Raw genomic sequence first — 20,595 nt, 5'->3', positions numbered from 1 at the left:
TTAAAACGTCACTATATCAATATTCCAAAAAGAATGAGTGTCTGGTGATAATACACAAACGGACAAAGGGCACTTAAAGATCCTTTAGGAACCCTAAGATGAAGTATCGTAATTAACCATAAGCAAAAGAAATAAACTCCAGGCTTCAGATATATTTTCTTTTTATTTTGCCCTCTTAGCTCCATCCTTTTTATGTTGTCTCTCATGCACTGAGTTGGCATATGATCATATGATATCTCGTCCGACAGGAGCGCCATTATGGTCAAATTTTGAATTATAATTTACCATCTACAAGAGGACAGTTTTTAAGCTAAGCTCCCATATGAGATGGTACTAAGAAGTAAAGACTTTACATCATGGATGGTACTCCTTACCTCTACCGTCCATATAAAATCGTTTGAGCAGGTCCATAACCTTTATAAAATCGATGATTCACACACATTTAACTTCACTACGTATTAACATGTTACCGATTACTTTTTTAACAGAAGGGATATTAAAATAAAATGACAGAATTTTTCAAACCTTTTTAATAACACAGTGCTAAATACACAATATACCAGTAAATTGGTACAAAAATAACAGTCAATATTGGTGCTAAGGCACTCACATTATATCTAAAATATTTTCAAGCAAACTAAAACGAATAGACATCTATATTCGTTTCAGTACGCATGGTAACAAATAATACTAAAAAGATAAGGCTACTTATTTTTTAAGCTATATTTTTTTATAAAGAAAAGTAGACAAAAACTTCAATTTGATATTTTAAATTCCAGATAATTGAAGAAATTATTGCCTCTAGATTCAAACAAACAATAAATTCGATAAAGAATAATTGAACAATTATTCACACTTCGTATTTTAAAACTTTTGAGAATGATTTGTGCCAATTAATAATCAAGAAATATTTTTTGAGACGAAAGGCACATTTCTGAAGTTTATGAATATTCTGAAACTCTTATTCAGGTAAAGTTATGGTCTCCTATATAAAATTGTTTTCCGTTAATTATGCGGGTTTATTAATTCTTAGCAAGAAACTGTTAATGAACATTTTTATTGCTTTATGTAATATGTAAGTGGAAATAGGTCTACTACATATAGTTTGCAAAAATGAACAATTTAATAATATCACTCTAGTGATAGCTTTTGTTAAGACAGCGCTTTCAAAGCATTTCCTTAATGCAAGTTTTTTGAAAATAAGTTAATAATAAAAAAGCATTTTATGCTTTGTTTCCATTCCTGATGAGAAGAAAATGAAAAATTTATCACAAGGGTAAAAAATTGAATAATATGCAGGAAAAATATATTTTAGAATTCTAAAAGATGAAGACCTATAAAAAAAATTACAAAAAACAACACAAACAAGTCGTCTGGGTTTTCATTTTTATTGAAAACAATTTTTTGTTATTTTGATGTAATTAACCCAAAAAGGTACATTGTTATTGACAAAAAAAGTACAATTCTATTGTTTCTGTGGAAAACTTTTGCCATATATCACGATTGAATGAGTGTTGAAATCATTGGAGAATCCTGAGTATGAGACAAAATATTGAAATAAAAATTAATATCAATATTACGCAAACAGAAGAAATTTTGGAAACTATCAGAGACAATACGAACGAAATCATATAATGACATCATTTTATTATCGTGTAGCCACCAACTATCAATGAAATTATTGATTCTTTATTATTCGCAAACACACAGTTTTATTTTAAAATATAAAATAATGTACTCTCTACAAACATTACAATGCACTACCACTGGATCAAATAATTAGAATAAATAGAGTTTTTCTACCAAATATGTTGATTTACATAAATTTTATGAATCTGGAATTCGACTTCATGTGATTAAATATTATTGGGTAAGCGACATAATCGACTTTGCAGCATTTTACGGAGAGCAATTGTATATAAGATAGGCGCGTGAGTGTATTTGAAGAAAATCATTTCCATAAAAAAAACTGTACCACATTTTAATACCGATTAAATAATTTCTTCATTTTGTACATATTTTAAATAAAAATAAATCTTATTTATTTATACAAATGTTATACCGCTGTACAAAACGGACTAGAAATAAAACACCCCACTATTAATAAATATTTACAAGATTTTCTGACTCTAACAAACAAAACCTCACATAATAGCAAGAGTTCCATAGTGTTAGATTTATTAAATTAGAAATATATACTTGATTTGATTTGTTTCAACTTAATTTGGTTTTTTAAAGTTTCCATTTTCTAGAATTAAATCGCAAAATTTACATAAATAAGATATCACGTGTTCAGAAAAATTCATACTTGTGGCAACAAAAAAACACTATAATTTTGAAGACTTTTGTCTGTTTTGTTCTATCTGTTTTTCCTTTCAAATACATCCAGTGATTTTTTTCAACGTTGATTATCAAATAACACATATAAATATAAAATAGTCAAAAAATGAAGCATCTTAGAACATTTTTATTTGAAAGTCATATGAAGCATGAATATTATTTCTAATACGTGAATCTAAAATCATCCAGCACTCGGAACATCTTTATACAAAAAAAAAATAAATTGGAATGGTTTTGAACATAATTAAAACTACGAAAGAATTAAAGTACAATGGAAAAATGTAGGAATGTAATACCCAAAAGGAAATATTAATTATATTTGATTTCAACAAACTAATTAATATTGTTTTATCTAGGATTGAATTTCGATTCAAGTTTTCTACTAATAGACATCAAACAAGATCAATTATACATGAAACCCGCAAATTACAAAAGTGATATGTAGGCACAACATTGGTGTATGTGTATATCAAGGCGTTACGAATTAAGGCACACAAAAATAAAATACAAGCAGACAAGTGATGTCTTACTCAAACAGCTTTCTTGGCAATATTTAGACGAAGATCTTGTAAAGAAAAAAACAACAATATAAATCCCAATCGTTAAAAGGGGTGTAAAGGTGAACACCAAAACCCAATTACCACTGTCCACAAAAATTGGTGTGTGAATTTTTATTAATGTCGAACCAACAAAATTGGAAATAAAGATCTTGATAGGATAGAAAAGTAACCGAAAAACTGGCTAATCTAATCTAATGATGTGAATTGGGTTAAAATAGAATTTTGATTATGTTTGCATCATAAGTTGCAAGAAAAACACTTTCGCGTTTATCAGATTACGATAATTACAAATGATTATTTTGAAGGTTTTTCCCCATTTGGCAAATATCTCAATCATTCTTGTGTTATTTTATACCAATTGGTAAAATATTAGACCCTAAATACCTCAGACTTCTCACAACACAGCTCTAGCTTCACCTTCAATATTAACCTTTGGATACGAAACTCACCTTTATTATGGTTTGTACAATATAGATAGATCACACTGCATATGATAAATTGTTGACTGACATTGTTGAAAGAAGAATTTCATCTTGTTTTTATGAAAGATTGAATATCCGTCCGCATAATAGTGTAATTCATATCGTTTTTAAAAATATTGCCAGAAATTGACAACTCTGATACATAAATTCATAGATCAATTATCACAATCATTTATTCATTTACTTAGTAAGATTAATATTTTTGAAACTATAAACTGATATACAATACAAATACATTCAGGACATATTTTCTAGAAGGCGATACTCCAAATGGCCAAGGATTAGAAAGCCAGAAATACGAGACATCCATTATACAGTCCCATTCCACAGTCATTATCTTTCAATCCTTATCGTTCATTCAATTTTAAATTTGTTGAGAACACTAGACACAGCTACAGACTTTAGAGCATCATTAGTGGAAAAATGAGAGCACCTGTGTAGTTGTACTAAGTTTTAAGTTCAATGCTTAATAAAAAGAGCCTACTAAGAAGCTACCACTGGTACTCAAACTTATTTTCATTTACTAGAACCAATAAAATAAATAGTGATAAATCAGGATCAAGTAGTCTCAATTGCAATTCCTCGTGTTCCTGAAATTGTGTATCTATAAATCCAGTTCAGGTTGATTACAGGTGTCAAGCGAATATTGCGAGTTTGTTTCCTACTCCAATAGCTATTACCCATAAAATCAGCTCCAATGTCAATACCAACAAATCCTATGTTTTGTCCTTGTCTGTATCTAATATGACAATTATATCAAAACCAAATATATTAAATGACATGATGATATTTAATTCTATATCTACCATGTGAAAATTCTGAAATTTATAAGTAGATTAATAAAAAAGAAGGGTATTTTGAAATAGTCCAAAAATCAAAAAACAGCACATTTAGTAAATAAAAAAATTAAGGTCTAAGAAGTAAACAATTGAAGAAGTAGATGTGGATGATGAGTTCATGATCTTGTATTGTTTCATTGGTTTTCAAAACTTATTTCTATTAGTGGTAATACATTTAGATAAAAAAATTATACTTGAATCAAAATATTTATACTCTGATAATTTATTTTCAATAAAATTAATTATATAAAATATTTCAATCTTCTCAAATATTCGGGTTGTAACATTTATTCAAACAATAAATAGACATAAATTATAATAAAGATTTTTGTACATATAACTAACAATTTAAATTTTTTCAATTTCACACTTTTACAAAAATAATATATTTTTTGTAACAAAAAGTGGAACAACGCTTTTAAACTCTGTATTACATAATTACAACATAAATTGTACTCACTTCTATGGAATAAGCTGCAATTTATTAAAAAATATTTTGATACGTAGCAATATCATTATTTAAGAAATGCACAGTTTTCGCAGATTCACATAAATTCATTAAACAGGGACTGACATCACAATCAGAGCAGAGTGATGGAAGCATTTAGCACATAATTTGATCGAATAAGAAATTTTTCAAAAAAGTTAAATAAAGAAACACGCTTGTGAATCTAAATGTCTACCTACCTACTGACCAAGAGACATTGGAAATTGAAAATGTTCTGAGCCATTTAGGCTTGTTAAAAAAAGCATAGATCTTGGAACAGACATCAAATGAAACTAGAACGTAAGAATCAAACAAAATATCCATTATTAAAAAAGCAGCTACATAATAAATACATAAAAAATCGTCATGGAAGGAGTAAAGCGTACCAATTTGAAAAACCAGCAGTAAACATCTAGATGAAACATTAAAATCAAATCCAAAAGTCGTAGATTCATCCTAGAAGCTAAAACGACTCTTTCTAAATATGCTTATCAAAGACAACAGAGAAAATAGAAAAAATATATTATAAGCACCTAGGAACAGAGAAGTAAATTCTTTCAAGGAAATTTTTTAATGAACTTATCTACTCTGGATCAAATGTATTTGCCAACGTATTTTCCCAATTATAATCTCCTTTGCTAAAGTGTGCAATCAAATAAAAGTAAAGACACCTGATTTTAGAGTTATACTTGGTGTGGTCTTAAAAAAACAAACCAACAAAAGGAATTACACTATAAGAACCAATTCAAATATTAAATTGAATTGAACTGTAAAATCTTTTACTATATTATCAAATCAATATTAAGAAAAAATGGATCAGCAGTCCGAAAATGAATAATGTAAGAAGCATACAGGTTAATTAAGGTTTCAATATTACGGATATCCAAAAAGTTGTAACACCAGCAGGAGATGTGAAAATCAGTACTAGAAGTACACCTAAGTGCGGGATAAAATTTTTTTCCGAAAACCGTATCTATCTCAAATAAAATATTGTTATTTTTATTTTGCACTTTTCTGTTTCATCTTATTTAACTACATAGTTTAATATCATAGGAACATTCAAAGAATAGTTAACAAAAAATAAAGATTAATATTAGTATTATCTGTACCAAATAATAATCAATAATTGCATTTGTTCAAAAATAAAGTTGAAAAGTATTTAATGTTAGAAATTTGCTAGAACTGTTGGTGTTGATAAAAAACTAAATTATCACCGTCTACTAAAGTTCTGCAAAACAGTTTTGAAGGCAGACAAATTCATAACATAATCAGATAATGAACTTTAGTTTCAATGATAATTTTGTTCACTATGAATATGGTCAATACACTAATTATTACTTTTGGTTGTTAAAGACGAAACTACAAAATATTTACGAGTGGCTTCAGTAACATTGAGGAATCTTCATTAACAGAAAACTTCATGGTATTATGAGGTATTAATATATAATATAATGAAAGATATAATGAGAGATAGTGTGGACATATCGACTATACCAGAAAAAATCTTCACGAGTTCATTAGCGTTCAAATGTATGTGCTGATTATCAATTACAAAATATATATGTATAATCAAATTATAAATATGCATGGATGGTCTTGTTAATTATTATTCCAACCTTTCAACTTTATTTAATTGAACTTAACCCAAAAACCAAAAAATAAATTATATCTATAATTTTATAAAAAATTTATAAACATTAAATTAAAACAGACAACAACTTATTTACTTTGGTATTTTTTGGTCCCTTTCTCACTATAATCAAATCAAAATCTTTCAATTCAACCGACATATCTCCCATTTTTCTCCTCCAATAAACCGAGATCTAACCTTTCTAATCTAACAAACGGTAAAGGCATCTCAGTCTTTCTCTTGATAATAAGTTTAGGCACTACTCCCGCCAAACATACTGATTGGACTACCGAGTAATCACCACTGCACCTCGTTTTTTCGCGACATTCGTGTTCCGTTTCACTGTCTGAAGTGGAATGCAAATTTCGAAAACGGCTCTTTTTCTTTTCTGATACCTGCAAATTGGTAAATTGTTTAGATACTGATGTTAATTACAGTTTAATATATTGAAATGGATTTACTAGAAGGAAAAAATGAAAACCGTTATTACTTACTTTTTTTAACAGCAACTTAGTTTGTTTTTCTGAAAGTTCTTTTCGAACTTCATAAGCAGGATTTAAGGACGTCGTCCTTGAGAGATCATGATTTTTAATTTTTTTCAGTTGCTGCATCAACCTCTTATATGATATTATCTTTCTTATTTTTTCCATTTCCTCTCCATTAAGCTTCTCATTTTTTAGGAACCTTTCAATTAAACTATTTGTTTCAGGTTTTGAAAAAGGATTAACTATTTGTCGTTCTAGCGATTTAGCTGGCTTTGGAATTTGAAAATTCAAAGTATTCAATTTGGATTCTACTTGTTCCTTATAGTTTTGAAGAATTTCGTCTTCGGAACTTTCATTATTTGGCTTAGAATTGAAATCATTAATGTCTATTAGTACTTTTGGTTTGTTTTTATTATTATTGTTAATGAGACCTTTGAATTCACATATTTTGCTATCCTGGTCCTTCTGACTTATATTGACTTTTGGAGATTGTGTTTCTTCCCAATCAAAATAGTTTTGTTTTACTGGAGAATATTCAAGACTGAGCTTCCTTTTACTTTGAGTCTCTTTGGATTTGAGCAAATTTAAATCGTCTAAAGATTTTGTCCGTTGAGGTTTATTTTTTTTGGGATTAGTTTTGCTAGTTTCCACTTCAGACTGTTTTCTTTCTATTTTAGATTTCTTTTCATGGGTGGATTCTGATTTTTCAGGGTTCAGTAGTTTCCTTTTTCTTTTATTATATTCTTCCAAACTAAGTTTTTTCTTTATTTGTGATTTAGGTAAATTTTCATTTGGTTTAGGTAACTTAGGATCATCCAATTGTTTTACATTGGTGGGTATCACTTCTGGTGTATATTCACATTTCCTTTCAATATACACACTTTTCTGTTTTTTGTCAGAAGTATTTGCAGATACTTCGCTGAAAGCTTCACTTCTGAATTCATTGCTTTCTTCTGGGAATTTTTCTATTTTTGAATCAATTAATTCATGTACATCTGTTACTTCTTCTACAATTTCAGCTTCTTTATTGTTTTCATCAATTTTTATAGTTGAATCGACTTTGGCTTCTTCACTATTTTTCATTTCTTTCAATTTTATTTTTCTTAGTTTTCTAGCCCTAATCAAATCTTTAAATGGTACAAATTCGTCGTCTTCATTATCATTCATTTCCAATTTAATTTTTTTTCTATTCCTAGCAGCTATGAGATCTCTGAATAAGGATTTCTTATCAGATTTGACTGATAATCTTTTAAGCGATTTTAATGAATCAGATTCAACATTCTTAATTTTTTTTGTTTTTGCCTTGGTTGAGCTAACTTTATCATTTAAATTGTACGTTTTAACGCGAGTGCTATCCAATATGTCTCCACTAGTAGTTATAGAAGGAATTTGTAAATCACAATCATAAGCCTTTTTGGCAGCTTTGGTAAAAATTATTGGTGGTTGATCTACGTCCAATTTTATTTCTTCTTCTAAACTTAAATCCATACCGATGATTATTTCACTGGTAGTTTCAACGATATCAGACTCTGGAGCTTCTATATTAACCTGGGCAATTCCGGCCAATGTTTCTTGTTGTGGCGGTACATCGTCCAACTTTAAGGGATCTGTAGCTTCAGGATTTTCAGAAGTTTCATAATTATCGTTGAAATCCACAACAGCCGTATCTGAAAGAGGCACTACAGTTATTATATTTTTTCCGTTAACAATATTTACATTTATTTCAACTAATTCTCCGGCTATCTCAAGGAGAACGGTAGATTCTTCAACCCTTATAACATTACGGTACTGCACTTCTTGTTGATCAGGTACTTTTGGTTCTAGAGAAGAATCTTCAGTTGTATTAATAGTGTCTTTGACTGGAGATGCTACAGTACTAACAGGTTTACATTGTAGAGATGATTCTTCAGTGACTTCACAAGGTTTCTCTGATAAATTCAGCGATTTGACATTAGATGGATCTGAACTAATCTCATCTTTGGTAATGGTTTCTTGAGAATCAATATCTTTAACATTTAATACTATTTCTTCTGTTACAGCTAATGGTTCTGGAAATACGGAATCATTAGAACTTTGAAGATTCAAATTTGTGGACTGTTGGTTTTCAAATTCATTTTCTGGTAGGTACAAAAAATTGGTACATTCCTGCTTTTCCAGTTCATTTTCTTTGGAAATTTCATATGGCTCTGAAAATTCAGATTCTTTTTCTGATTTGCTTATTATAGTTGATTCTTCATTCATTACTTCCATAACATAGTTATCTACAGAGGTATTAATAGAATTAATCAGCTTTTCTACATTTCCGTTGCTGTTTACTTGTTTTTCCTCAACTCCTAGAACATTATTATCATTATTTTTAGTACTGAACGTCTGAATTTTTTCATCCCTACGAGTTTCAATTGTAGGTAATTTTATAGATTTGAAGGTGTTAGTGATTTCCATTTCCAGAAATTCTTTAGTCGTTTTCAGACTGTACCTTCGAGATGTACTGTTACTTTCCGTGGACCTCAATTTTTTTCCAATATTATTGATAATATCGTCTACAGAGAAAATACGCCTTGAACGTTTTGTTACAGTTTTTTCGGTTTTCTTTACCTCTAAAGACGTAATTGCTGCGTCTTCATTTTCTCGTTTGTCTATTTTATCTGTATCAATAGCCAAAGATAGATCATTATGAGTTGTATTGTCAGAGTTTATTTTAGATTCTTCTTCTTTATGATCTTTTTTCTCAGGAATTTGAATAATTTCTTCGGTAAAGTTATCGCTACTAGTTGATTGTTGTTCAGTCTCATTAATTGTTTTTTCAGTTATTAATTTTTCTTCTTTTGATATGTTATTGTTTTTATTCTCGGTAGTAGATTTATCTTCTTCGTCTATTTCATTGAAGGAATTGTTTTTCATTTCAGGTTGGGTTGACTGCGTGTTTTTGACAGAACTATCAAATAAAGCTTCAATATCTTTATGTGAATCTTTAAGTAGCGAGTTCTGATCATCACGATGCGTAATTATGTCAGTCTTTATCATATTTATGTGAGCATCTTCAAAGGAATTATTTTTTGGGGAATTAGACATTTCTTGAATACTAGCAATTTCCTCTACTAAGCAATCCGCTGAGGATTTTATCTTTTCTGTCGTCTCTTGCTCCCTATACTTTTCAATTTCTTCTAAATTAATTGGTGAGCAATTTTTATCCACTGTTTCTTTTCTGCATTCGTTCATAATTGTTTTATTAAGTTCTTCTAGTGTATCACTAATCAATGGTAAACTATTTCCCAGTTTCAAAGTTTCGTCGATAGGTCGCGTTGTATCCCTCCTTTCATTTGTTTCATTTGTGATTTGATTTCCTGATGTTATAACTGTATTTTGGTGGACTAAAACTCGAGGTTTTTCTGATTCTGTATATGGATTTTCAAGAGATCTTTGGTGGGACTCATTTAGTTTACTGTTCAGCATGCAGTCTGGTTTTACTGTATCCATGATATGAAGGTTAACCACTCTTTCTCCAGTTGCTGGATCTACTTCCAGTTGACTACTTTTTTCCACTATTCTAACCATCTCAGAAGCGCCTTCTAAAGAAACTTCACTTTTAATAACATATTGACCAGATTCAGATGCCATCTGAAACAAAATGTTATTGTAGTGATTAATGTTATTGCAGTGATTCTAGGATACAGGTGGAGGTTGTGAATAATATGATTTTATTGCAAGAGTTTCATCATTATGTAATCCCATTTTATTAATGTCACCTTTGAGTTATGAAAACCAACTGTAACAGCAAAACATCTAAGTTTGGAAGAGAATTAATGATAGAATATAATGAACATGCAAAATAAAATTTTTTAGTGTGATTAGCACAACTTCAAATTTAGTATGCAGAAAAGTGACTTACATGGGTATAATTATCAATATTTACAGCTTACGGATAAGCATTTATGTAGTGCAGTCCATGAGCTCTTAGTCTAATATAGAAAGGTCATAAATGAAAAAAACCTTGATTATATTACAATATATTTGCCCTAAATTTCCATACACTTTTCACAATGTCTGATTAAAGCTTCTATAAGAATATGATGTATCTTTAGAGTTCTAACACCGCCTGTTTATTTCATCGTAGTTGTTAAATATTTTACCTCTCAACTCGATATTTAGCTTTGCGAACAGAAAATAGTCGGATGGATCCAAAACAGGGTTATATGGTGGATGTTAAATTCCTGTGAAGTCATATTCAAGCTTTGGTAAACGACACATATAATCTGAAGAATTATTATGAAGCAAGGGCACACCTCGGCTGATTTTGCCACGTCTTTTTTCAATAATTTTTTTACACCATTACCTTAGAAGTCAGAGTAATATGCCGCATTGACGGTTGTATTTGAATCTGAAGGATACCCTAGCAGTACCAAAATATCGTATCCATCACTTTTTTGGTACTTTTCGTGACCTCTGCTTTTTTGGCACGGGCTGTCCTTTTCTATGTCACTATATGGAATCTCTTTAGGGTGTTGGATCATAGTAAAAGACCATAGTTTCATCACATGATGAATGATTACAAATGATCGAATTATACTCTCTTGGTCCTTGCAGTAAAGCTCTAAAAATCGCTCACAACATTCTACTCGAAGCTGCTCTTACACTATGCTGAGAATTCGAGGAACCCATATTGCACTATTTTTTGTTATATTCAAATGCTCATAAGGACTCTCAGAACACTTGTTTTGGGAATGCCTGTCTGTGCTACAATTTTTTTATTCTCAGTCGTCAGTCACTTGAAACAATTTTATCCACTAATTTAATGTTTTCTGGAGTAGTCACCAACAAAGGACCTCCCCCACGTGGGTAATCTTCCAATGAATCTCGTCCTCAGCGAAATAGCTTGGACCAATTTTTAATAGTTGAAAATGATGGACACAAGTCACCGTAAACAACCTTCATTCTGTTTTTGATTTGTGTTAGTGTTGTTGATCCTTATTTAGTCAAACATTTTATAACAGTATAAAACATTTTTCAAAACAAGTCCGCAAAGATTTTTGCGAGCGCACTCTATTTACTATATCAGGCCAAGAAATAATGGATAATGTGTCAAAAAAAGATCGGAATCAATAAGATTAAAATTGTTAGCAATAAAACAATCGGAACTATGAAAATTAACGCAACGATAATGTTTATCAAGTGTTCAAGAGAATGAAATCAGTTGTAACTATATAAAAATAAATTTTCTCACCACTGGTACCGTCATTCCATTTTCAGATGTCAGTAACCCATTTTCTAAATATTGTAGTTCTGATGCATTTATCATATACACAGTTTCAGTGGACTGATCATCTCTTCCTCTGATACTCTCTTTACACATCCTTGGATTCTCGATTTGGTTCATTTCTGTCGCAGTTTCTTCATCCGCCCAGTTTTCTATATAATGTTTTATATTGTCTGAAACTGTTACTCTACCTTCTGTAATATCTGGCGGTGGAATTTGGTGAGGGGCCAAATATTGGGTAGGGCTGAAAATAAGAGAATTATCAATGCTATTCTCGGACAGCAGCAGACCGACTTCAAATTAATCATGACCAGTTTCAGAAGAATTACTGGTCCTTAAGGAAGTTTCAAGGTGAAACTAAACTGGATATGATTAGAAATAAGACATTCACAGATATTCACAAAATCAAGAGCTCAACTAACATAGCTTTAGGATATTTTAAGAATGTGTGAAAACAAAACAGGGAAGCATTTATAGCAAGGAAGGTGAAACAGGTTCTGATAGGTGGAGCCACAAAAATTTGAGATAGTGAAGAAATATTAAATGAAACTGCTTTGCATTAAAAGAAATGCAAAAAGTTTTTATTTAAAGTATAATGAATAGATTCTGAAACGTGAAAATGAAATTAAATTAAGTTATTTTACCTGCAATGCCTTTGATAATAATCTTGTCCCATTGATGCTCCTCTGTGTTGATAATGTTGAGCATATTCAGGAGCATTGTACTGAGGGTAAGCAGGTGGGAGTTTCTGTGCAGCAATTGTATCGTAGTTAGTTGGAAAACTCATTTGGCCAGAGTAACTCCTTCTCGGAGACATGCTCCGTTCGTGGGGATTAACGGGAGGAAATCTAGGTGTCATCTGAGGTGGTCTGTTATAGTTACAATTGTAATTCGTATACGGCACGTATCCATGAGGGTATGTGTTATTTTGTATACTATTTGGATAATTGGCAAATCTGAAAATGATAAATCTTTAATAAAAATATTTATATTGTCAGGATTCTATTCTTTGTGTCATAATTTATAATAACAATACAGAACTAGCAGTAGGCTTGCTCAAATGTTTATTCTCCCATTTAGTCATAGTTGATCTAATAGTGGTGAACCAATTAGAGCTCTATCAATTACCCATTAGTTTAGTTTAGGATATAGTAGTATATTTAACTAAATACTTATAAAAAAACTCGAACTTACATTTGGTGTTGAGGCTTACGAATAGTTACAGATTTTTGCAAATCTTGATATAAGTTTTGTAAGTTTTGGGTCTCTTGCAAATGATGGTCACTCATTATAGACCTAGCCATATTTGGATGAATCCTTTGTAGTCTTGATAAGTAATCATTTTTGCGAGTAGAAGCCAGATAAATACTTTGTTTGCAGAATTCGGGATCCTTTGGCATGAACTGAGGATCTCGTCTGTAAGAGGGATGGACCTGCAATAAAAAAAAAATTGTGAAAAACCGTAAAAATATAATTTTTCATGAAGATGCAAGATCATATTATGAAACCAAGCAAAATACAAGTGCATTGTCTATATAACTTACAAATGTAATAAAAAAATTAAAATTACCTCTTGCTACATACTTCAAATAAACAAAAAATTGTGGGTGGACAAAATGTTGGCCACTTAACTAAAGTTTTGAGAATAATTATTATCATGGATTTTGTAACTAAATTGACATCATAAGAACCTGTAATTGTGTCTTCCTCAGTAGCGTAGCGTGTTTTGGAAGTGCCCTGTATCAAAATTAGTTGGGGGCCCAAATGAAGGATAAAATTTTCTCATAAAAGGAACAAAAATGATTGCATTTAATTAAAATAAATATTTATTGATTATAAGTTATCGCTTCCTCCTAGAAATTGAGCTAGCCAAACAATTCAAATTAAATGTACACTTTTCTTGCCTTTTTATCGGCAAATTGATTTATTAAATAATCTATAGCTGAAGACAATTTCAGTTTTTCTAACATTTCTGCCTCTATAGACAATAGTGACAAGTCTAACAGCCGTTTCTACCCCCATCGAAGTCCTTAGGTAATTTTTTATCAGTTTTAATTTTGAAAAACTTCTTTCAGCTATTGCGGTCGTAATTGGAAGTGTCAAGAATAGAAATCATGCTGTTATTACCTCTGGAAAACTTGATGCAAGGCTATTGAATTTTATCAGCAATAATTCGATGAGTTCCTTAATGGAATGAATTTTTTGAATTCCAGATGCATGTTTTCAGAGCAATTAATTGTTCATAAAGATTAACTGAGATGTCTTTACTGTATTTAGCCGACAGTTTTCCGGAAGCATTTTTTATCACTTCGTTTGAAGAAGATGGGAGTTTCTCCGGTTGTAATACTTTAGGGGCTTCTGTAGCCCGGGGGCTCCGTATCATTGATACGGCAGTAGCTACGCCACTGGTCTTCCTTTTGCAGCCAACCTATTAAAATTATGTATCCCAAACTACGGCTAGCATGAACTTTACTATTGAAGGTAGCATTTTTTCGATGATGTTAACCTTCGATGTTTCCACTCCTTACTCCTTGATCATTATTATCATGGATTTTGTTTCTATGATTTTATCACTTATTACAAATTGTTTGTATCATGTAAGTATATTGTATTAGCCATAAATTCTTTTTCCGCAGAAAGAATTGTAGCAACTATAGCTGCCGAACTGCAAACAATGTCTTTCAAGATCTGGTTCAGGAGAAGGTAGGACTGTAGCAACTGAGTTTAAGCCGCTTTCAATAATCATGGCATTTTTTTTGATAATTAACAAGTGAGATAAGCAAACGTTCATAACTGTAGAGTTAGCAGGGGGTTTATACCATTGGATTATCTTCTTGATTGTCACGAAGCAGATGAATTAGAATCAAATTAATACAATGCTTGAATTAATAAATTTGTCCAATATTAAGAAATAAATTTTATAGTAATTTTAATGTGATTAATGTGATTAGGAGAAAGAGTTGGGAGTAGATATCTTGCAGCCTTCTTTCAAATCTAATAATTCTACTATTCTACTTTATACCACTTACATTTATACTCTCATACTGATCGTGTTGATTAAAGCTTTCACTATAATTTTGTTGTCCATTCATATGATCATAGGAAGGCTTCCTATGTTGTTGCATATTACACATTTCCATATATTCTTTACCCTTAGCTTTCTGTATCACCGACGGCGAAGTTTGTTCTGGTAATTGTGGATGTGGTTCGGATATCTCTGAGTATTTAACAGGTTGTTGTAAGCTGGAAATAAATGATTCATTGAATATACAATATTTTCGGCATTAGGTATGATTGAAATTTCACGTTCAAATAAATGTATGGAAATACTTCAGTTAAAAGATTATAATTCAAAATTTTCAAATTTTATAATTAATATTACCCATAATCTGGATATTGTGTTGGATATCGGTAACACTCGACAGAGGATCTGGGCGGATAATGGCTGTGGGGCGCCACTCTTGCTACATGGCTTTCATTTGTAACAGATGCAGTGTTGTTATCAGTATGGTTATGTTTATCTTCATTTTTTCTTCTAAATTGTCTAAGCGAGCTAGTTATACTCCCACTAGATGTCTAAAAAAATAAAACCTATTAGACTAAAAACATTAAGGTGCTATCCGGGATTCGAGTCACTTAGCACCACAATTTTTCTCAAATTCATTTAAGTTGGAGTTAGAAAAAGGAAAACGTAAGTAATTTAGAGCATCATTCTCCAAATAAATTGTTATAAGCTCACCGTAGTCTCTGAGTGGCCACTAAAAGGTGCTGTTTGGTGGAAGGATGCACCTCCTTGGCCGTACTGTTGTCCAGCATTCTGCATGAGGCCCTGTAATAAAGCAAATGTCAAAATTAAAAATGTTTTCCAAAATAACAGCTTTTCTTCAACGACATAATGATACTTCTATTTATAATATAGTAGTAGTGATTCAAAATTATATAAACTATCCTAATCGAATAAGCATAACTATTCGCTTAACATAACTCCTTGCGGATCATACAGATAACAATACCGAACTATGTATATATAGTGTGTCTACTACTCAAGTGTTAAATTTATTCGCATGACCCAAAAACTCAAAATAAAAAAATTAGATATAAAATTCAATTGAAATTTTAAGGTACATTCAGACATGCAATTACATAAATTTCTGTAAATTCAGTAACTAAAGGTTTAACAACAAAAAATTACTATATTAATTTATAGACGATAAGCGCATTTTGTTTACATATTGCGAACAAATAATTACAACGAACAATTTAACTTTGCTTTTCTATACAAGAAGCAAAACTTGTGAAGTGTAGATGTCTCGTTACGAAATTGTTCCTTAAGATATCTGTATATTTTTGACCTTTCAGATCTGTATACAAGTGCTGAATCCTTTGCTCAGCCCCTGACCCACTTACAATAAAAAATGACGAAGATACATTAATACATTTGTCCGATTGATATGTTTCTGCAAACCGCTGATTTACCGCACATATGATTTCATTATCCGAATAAAATCAATCTCCACACTGTTCTATAAGTTTTGGGAGATGTCGGTATTCGCTGAGGGCCAAATCTGTAGAATATGGTGGATGCTCAACTAATTCGAAGCCTGTCTGAGCTATTGCAGCTGTTCCAATGGCGAACCTGTAACTGGATGCAGGATATTGAAATTACGTATCCCAAACTACGGCTAGCATGACCTTTCCTTGAAGGTAGCATCTTGAATTTTTTCGATGATTGTAAGCCTCGATGTTTCCACTCTTACTCTGCATTTTGGACTCCATATCGTAGAAATGGTTCCATAACTCCTTTTACTAATACGAACTCTTTACTAATATTGTAAACAAAATTTCTTGGTTTTGTCTATACTATGTTGAAAGACAATTGCAAATGTCTTTTCGAGTTTTATTATGTGCATCTGTGAATATTTGTGATGCCCGCAGTTAAGTTCACTAGTAATTACATTATGTACCACAATGTATTAGACCAATAGCTTTAAGTATTTGTCTAATAGTCACACGTCGATTTTGTAACACGAATCATCGTGACTTCATATAGCACTATGTCAAATGATACTGTCGACACCAAAACTCTCCTCATATTTTATTAAAGCACTAGGTCCATCTATCACTTCATTGCTGAAGAATTAAGTAACTTTTTTCAGAATATAATGTAAGTTCGAAAAAAACAACCATTCAACGTTGATAAAGAGTCGATATTGAGGCATTAGTGGAAAATTGAAAATTTATTTCTACGTATGTACATATGAATATTATATTTGTTTATAATTTCTTATTTATATTGAGTTTTCTATTTGTAAAATAAATATTTACGTATTCTGGATTGCGAAATTGTTGGCAAATATTAATAAACGGCGTGTGGCTAAAAACGTTTTGATTCAAGGCTATTTACGAAAAAATAAATGGAAAGGTTATCATTATACTATACTATTATAAAAGAGAGATGAATGCTTAGCAGTACAATTCACAAATTCATTGGTCTCCAATTCCATCGATGTGTAAAAAAATTCCAAAGTATTTGTCACACTTTAGTGATAGATTTGCAAAACCTGAATTATTAAAAATTGCTAAAATGAACCGAAAATAGAATATTGATGAATTTTATATATTTGAAACACGCTGACATGGTGTCTTAAGGATACCACCTTCCCATTGTGAGTGATAATGAATGAATTTGTGCCAAACGCAAAACATATTACATATATTGGAGAGATAGATATGGTTATAAACATGTTATAAATATGTGGAAAGAGGTATTATAAAGGTTAGGAACGTTGACCATAATGCAAGTGAGCAAACAATTTTTGGTGCTTTATTAAATTTTTATCAAAATTTTCACAGTAATACGGACACTTTTTACACACAGAAAGAGTTTTCCTTACTTCTACCCTCCATAGATTCAGAGATACAAATTTCTCGTATATCACGTTTTTAATTTGAAAGTTCCACCACCGAAAATTAAGCGTCGTTCGGAAACTGTGATCTGAATCTCGTTCTTGGTTAGAATCCTTAATCAGCGGATGTTTGATAGTTTAATCTTATGTTGCCTGTTTTCAACCTACCATCGCCTTTATTAGTAAATTTTTCTTTGTAATTCCTCTCTTAAGGTGCGGGTCCATCTGAGATTAGTACTGTCGCGAGTTGCTCTCGAGACTGTTTCAAATAAATGGACTCTTTCTTGAGAGTAGATATCTGATAGTCTCTCACGGCTATTGGCGACTATACTTGTCAAGACATGCTCTCAAGTGGATATGTCATATGAAATAATTGAAATACGAAGTTGGTTGAATACCTTGACCATAATAAAAAAAATCAAATCCTCAAAGAATTATACAAAAATGGCTATGCTCGGGAAACGAAATATAAAGAAAAATACATAATTTACAAACTCAGCTCATTTATTTGTTGTGAAACTGTAGAAGATACGAAAAAGAGTAGATTTAAATGCATTGTTTTTTCCAAAAAAAAAAAATGTTGAGAATTTTCAATTTCGAGTTCCTTAATTAGCCTACGAAACCACTAGTGCAGTGGCAAGTTTTCTTTTAGACAACATTTTACATTTTCTGTTAGCAAAAGATAGTGGACACTGTTCTCTCGTGATACTGGCAAGAGAACTACATTAATTTTTTCTCAAATGGACAGCTTGTTGAGAACAACTCTCGACAGTTCACTAGCGCAAGGCTCTGAAATAGACGCGCACCTTTATATCGTTATCTCAATTCCATTTCGTCATTGACACCTATTTTTTACATTTTTTCTAATGCCTAGGATAAAAAAATAATCAAATATAATTTATATGCATTCTATATAGTACAAAGCAATTCAGTATTATACATAATATATAACATCGATTAACTTTAACAATAACCGTATACCAATTACATATTTATACTTTATTCTCTGTCCTATCTAGTAACATCATTTTTGTTTGAATCGTTCTATGGATAATAATTGTGAAGTGACCTTCATTTTAATTTCAGTTATGTGTTAATTATAAACTGGTGAAATATTTTTTTTTTGAATAATGCTTATGCGAATGTATAGCGATTTCCTACTATCATGTATTATAATTTTTTTATTTTTTAAGCACACGGTCCTATGTTCCTGTATAATAGCAATAACAAAGCTTTTTATATGGAAGTTATTCGAAATTTGTACGATTTTAATTACTCTCTGGGTACATTTTTTTATATTATTTAAAATCAGAAACAATTTAGAAATGGGAACACATGATTTATATTGTGAACATTATCTATGATAATGTAATAAAAATTATTTCCGCTTCATAAGTTTTAACCATATGAACCACTATAACCACTAGTGTAAAAATCAAAAATATAATATCGAATATGTGACATTTTACTTATTCATTACTTTACAGTATTCTTATCTTTGCTTTGTTGTTTATTTGTGAGTGAATTCGCAATCCTGCGACACAATTTTGAGGTACCTCAGAGAATTTTTTAACTTGTGATTTGTGATTGTATTCTTTACATTGCCAGATGTTTCAGAGGGTTAATTTGAGTTGAGCCACGTGCGGGTTCTTTTCTCTAAGTAGTTGCAGAAGCAGAAGAAACAAAACTGGTTATATGGGAGAAGAGAGTTTAGAGAAGGATTTTTGTGGGAATAAAAACAAATGAAGGTCTTGGAAAAAAAAGAACTAACCAAGTACTCAAGGATTTGTATAAATACCCATTAATAACAAGATACATGAAAGTTCAAATACTAAGAAGGTTGAGGCATAATAAAAAGAAGAATGAGAAGGAGGTACAAGAAGGTGAGGGAGGTCAAAGAAAAAAATCGTTGTATGCAGTGTTGAAAGATATTCGTGAGATAAAACCGAATTGGAGTACAAAAGTACAGAATCGCGGAGAAGAATTGTGAAATCAATTGAAGACCGAAGAGAAAAGAAATATAAGTCATGGGCCTGTAGTACTGTATATATTTAAAATAAGAAGTTTAATTTGCCCATTCACGTGAAAATGAATATTTTTTGCACGGAGGCTTGATATTAAACCTTAATACATATCATATTACGAGGGTGATTCAAATATAAACCGGAATTTTGCTATATAAAATTTTATTATTAAGTTACAGAGTTGAAATATTTCACAGTTTTCCTAAATAGTCTCCGTCGACTTTTGTTTGCGACGGGTTCTGAGAATTTTCCTGATTTTCCATGTTCGAGTTGTTTAGATAAATTCATTTTTCATACCGACAACTTTTATACATCTCACCTAATCATTTTAATGGCGATGTATGGTATCTTTAGAAAGTCCCAAGAAGTCTAATAATCTGCGACAACTGGTATTAAGTTGGTTTTCTAGTGTTTCACTTATAACCTCAATATCCCACGCAGTTGGACAACCTGATCGCGAACAATCTTCAATCATCAAATCTCCACTATGACAACGTTGTGCTGTTCGCTCACTAACTGTGTCTTTCCATTTTATTTTCCTCACTTCCACGGCTGCTTTAGATTTTGTTTCCAATAATGTTTCAACAA

At 31.0% G+C, this 20,595-nt stretch overlaps 1 protein-coding gene across 1 annotated transcript in view; it reads right to left on the bottom strand.

Moving 5' to 3' along the window:
• Positions 1 to 515: 515 nt before the first annotated feature.
• The window catches only part of LOC130900940 (uncharacterized protein PF3D7_1120600-like), a 63,406-nt gene continuing 43,326 nt past the window's right edge, over positions 516 to 20,595 (bottom strand). Inside the window, exons 3-10 of the mRNA XM_057811961.1 lie at positions 15,817 to 15,906; positions 15,460 to 15,653; positions 15,107 to 15,320; positions 13,272 to 13,510; positions 12,722 to 13,033; positions 12,045 to 12,321; positions 6,833 to 10,441; positions 516 to 6,733 (exon numbers count right to left, since the gene is read on the bottom strand). Coding sequence (XP_057667944.1) covers positions 6,488 to 6,733; positions 6,833 to 10,441; positions 12,045 to 12,321; positions 12,722 to 13,033; positions 13,272 to 13,510; positions 15,107 to 15,320; positions 15,460 to 15,653; positions 15,817 to 15,900 — 5,175 coding nt within the window. The 5' untranslated portion in view covers positions 15,901 to 15,906 and the 3' untranslated portion in view covers positions 516 to 6,487. The remainder of the gene's footprint in view (positions 6,734 to 6,832; positions 10,442 to 12,044; positions 12,322 to 12,721; positions 13,034 to 13,271; positions 13,511 to 15,106; positions 15,321 to 15,459; positions 15,654 to 15,816; positions 15,907 to 20,595) is intronic.

Source organism: Diorhabda carinulata, chromosome 1, assembly GCF_026250575.1.
Source record: "Diorhabda carinulata isolate Delta chromosome 1, icDioCari1.1, whole genome shotgun sequence".
NCBI classification, from domain to species: Eukaryota; Metazoa; Arthropoda; class Insecta; order Coleoptera; family Chrysomelidae; genus Diorhabda; species Diorhabda carinulata.
This window is presented reverse-complemented; position numbering and strand designations above follow the sequence as displayed.